The sequence below is a fragment of the Chiloscyllium plagiosum genome, unplaced genomic scaffold (assembly GCF_004010195.1).
Source record: "Chiloscyllium plagiosum isolate BGI_BamShark_2017 unplaced genomic scaffold, ASM401019v2 scaf_100911, whole genome shotgun sequence".
Classification (NCBI taxonomy): Eukaryota; Metazoa; Chordata; class Chondrichthyes; order Orectolobiformes; family Hemiscylliidae; genus Chiloscyllium; species Chiloscyllium plagiosum.
In genome coordinates this window covers 1-1,718 of record NW_025168355.1, presented here as the reverse complement: position 1 = coordinate 1,718, position 1,718 = coordinate 1, and the positions used below count along the sequence as shown (strand labels likewise).

Below are 1,718 nucleotides of genomic sequence, written 5' to 3'. Positions count from 1 at the left end.
AATGTTGACATCTGGGCCTTTGAGATCACCCTCAAGATTAACATCTGGGACATCGACATCTGCTCTGGCCTTTGGGCCCTTGAATTTCAAATTCCAATCTGGCTTTTCAAACTTGGGTCCTGATATATTGAAATCTGGCATTTTAAGTTTTGGGCCTTTGATTTTACCAGAGCCTCCACCAACATCTAGATCTACGTCAGGTACATCAATATCACCTTCTATCTTTGGACCACTTAGACTGACATCTGCAGCTGGAAAATTTGCATCAATATTGACATCGGGGCCCTCTACTTTACCACCACCGAATCCAAACTTGGGCATTTTGAATTTGGGCATGTGGAATGATCCACTGGGACCCTTAATGTCAGCCTCAGGAACATCTATGTCCACCTTGGGTCCTTTGATGTCACCCCTGAAATCAGCAGAGGGCAGGTCAATATCGTGTTCACCTTTCATCTCTGGGCCTTTGAATCTCAAATCAAAGTCAGGAACCTTGATCTTGGGCAATGACATGGAAGGCATTGAAATATTGAAACCACTTCCCTTGGCATCAGGTCCCTCAATATCAACTTTAGGACCTTTAATGTTGACATCTGGGCCTTTGAGATCACCCTCTAGATTAACATCTGGGACATCGACATCTGCTGTGGCCTTTGGGCCCTTGAATTTCAAATTCCAATCTGGCTTTTCAAACTTGGGTCCTGATATATTGAAATCTGGCATTTTAAGTTTTGGGCCTTTGATTTTACCAGAGCCTCCACCAACATCTAGATCTACGTCAGGTACATCAATATCACCTTCTATCTTTGGACCACTTAGACTGACATCTCCAGCTGGAATATTTGCATCAATATTGACATCGGGGCCCTCTACTTTACCACCACCGAATCCAAACTTGGGCATTTTGAATTTGGGCATGTGGAATGATCCACTGGGACCCTTAATATCAGCCTCAGGAACATCTATGTCCACCTTTGGACCTTTGATGTCACCCTTTATATCGGCGGAGGGGAGGTCAATATCGTATTCACCTTTCACCTCTGGGCCTTTGAGACTCAAATCAATGTCAGGAACCTTGATCTTGGGCAAAGACATGGAAGGCATTGAAATATTGAAACCACTTCCCTTGGCATCAGGTCCCATAATATCAACTTTAGGACCTTTCATGTTGACATCTGGGCCTTTCAGATCACCCTTGAGATTAACATCTGGGACATCGACATCTGCTGTGGCCTTTGGGCCCTTGAATTTCAAATTCCAATCTGGCTTTTCAAACTTGGGTCCTGATATATTGAAATCTGGCATTTTAAGTTTTGGGCCTTTGATTTTACCAGAGCCTCCACCAACATCTAGATCTACATCAGGTACATCAATATCACCTTCTATCTTTGGACCACTTAGACTGACATCTGCACCTGGAAGATTTGCATCAATATTGACATCAGGGCCTTCTACTTTACCACTACCGAATCCAAACTTGGGCATTTTGAATTTGGGCATGTGGAATGATCCGCTGGGATCCTTAATGTCAGCCTCAGGAACATCTAAGTCCACCTTGGGACCTTTGATGTCACCCTTTATATCGGCGGAGGGGAGGTCAATATCGTATTCACCTTTCACCTCTGGGCCTTTGAGACTCAAATCAAAGTCAGGAACCTTGATCTTGGGCAATGACATGGAAGGCTTTGAAATATTGAAACCACTTCCCTTGGCGTCAG

At 44.1% G+C, this 1,718-nt stretch overlaps 1 protein-coding gene across 1 annotated transcript; it reads right to left on the bottom strand.

Annotated features, from left to right (window-relative positions):
- Nucleotides 1–3: 3 nt before the first annotated feature.
- On the bottom strand, nucleotides 4–1,712 carry LOC122545241 (neuroblast differentiation-associated protein AHNAK-like; the record flags this gene model as incomplete). Its single annotated transcript, XM_043684347.1, has 1 exon — nucleotides 4–1,712. A coding segment is annotated over exon 1 (1,674 nt), but the record flags the coding sequence as incomplete, so codon positions are not given.
- Between the last annotated feature and the right edge of the window lie 6 nt (nucleotides 1,713–1,718).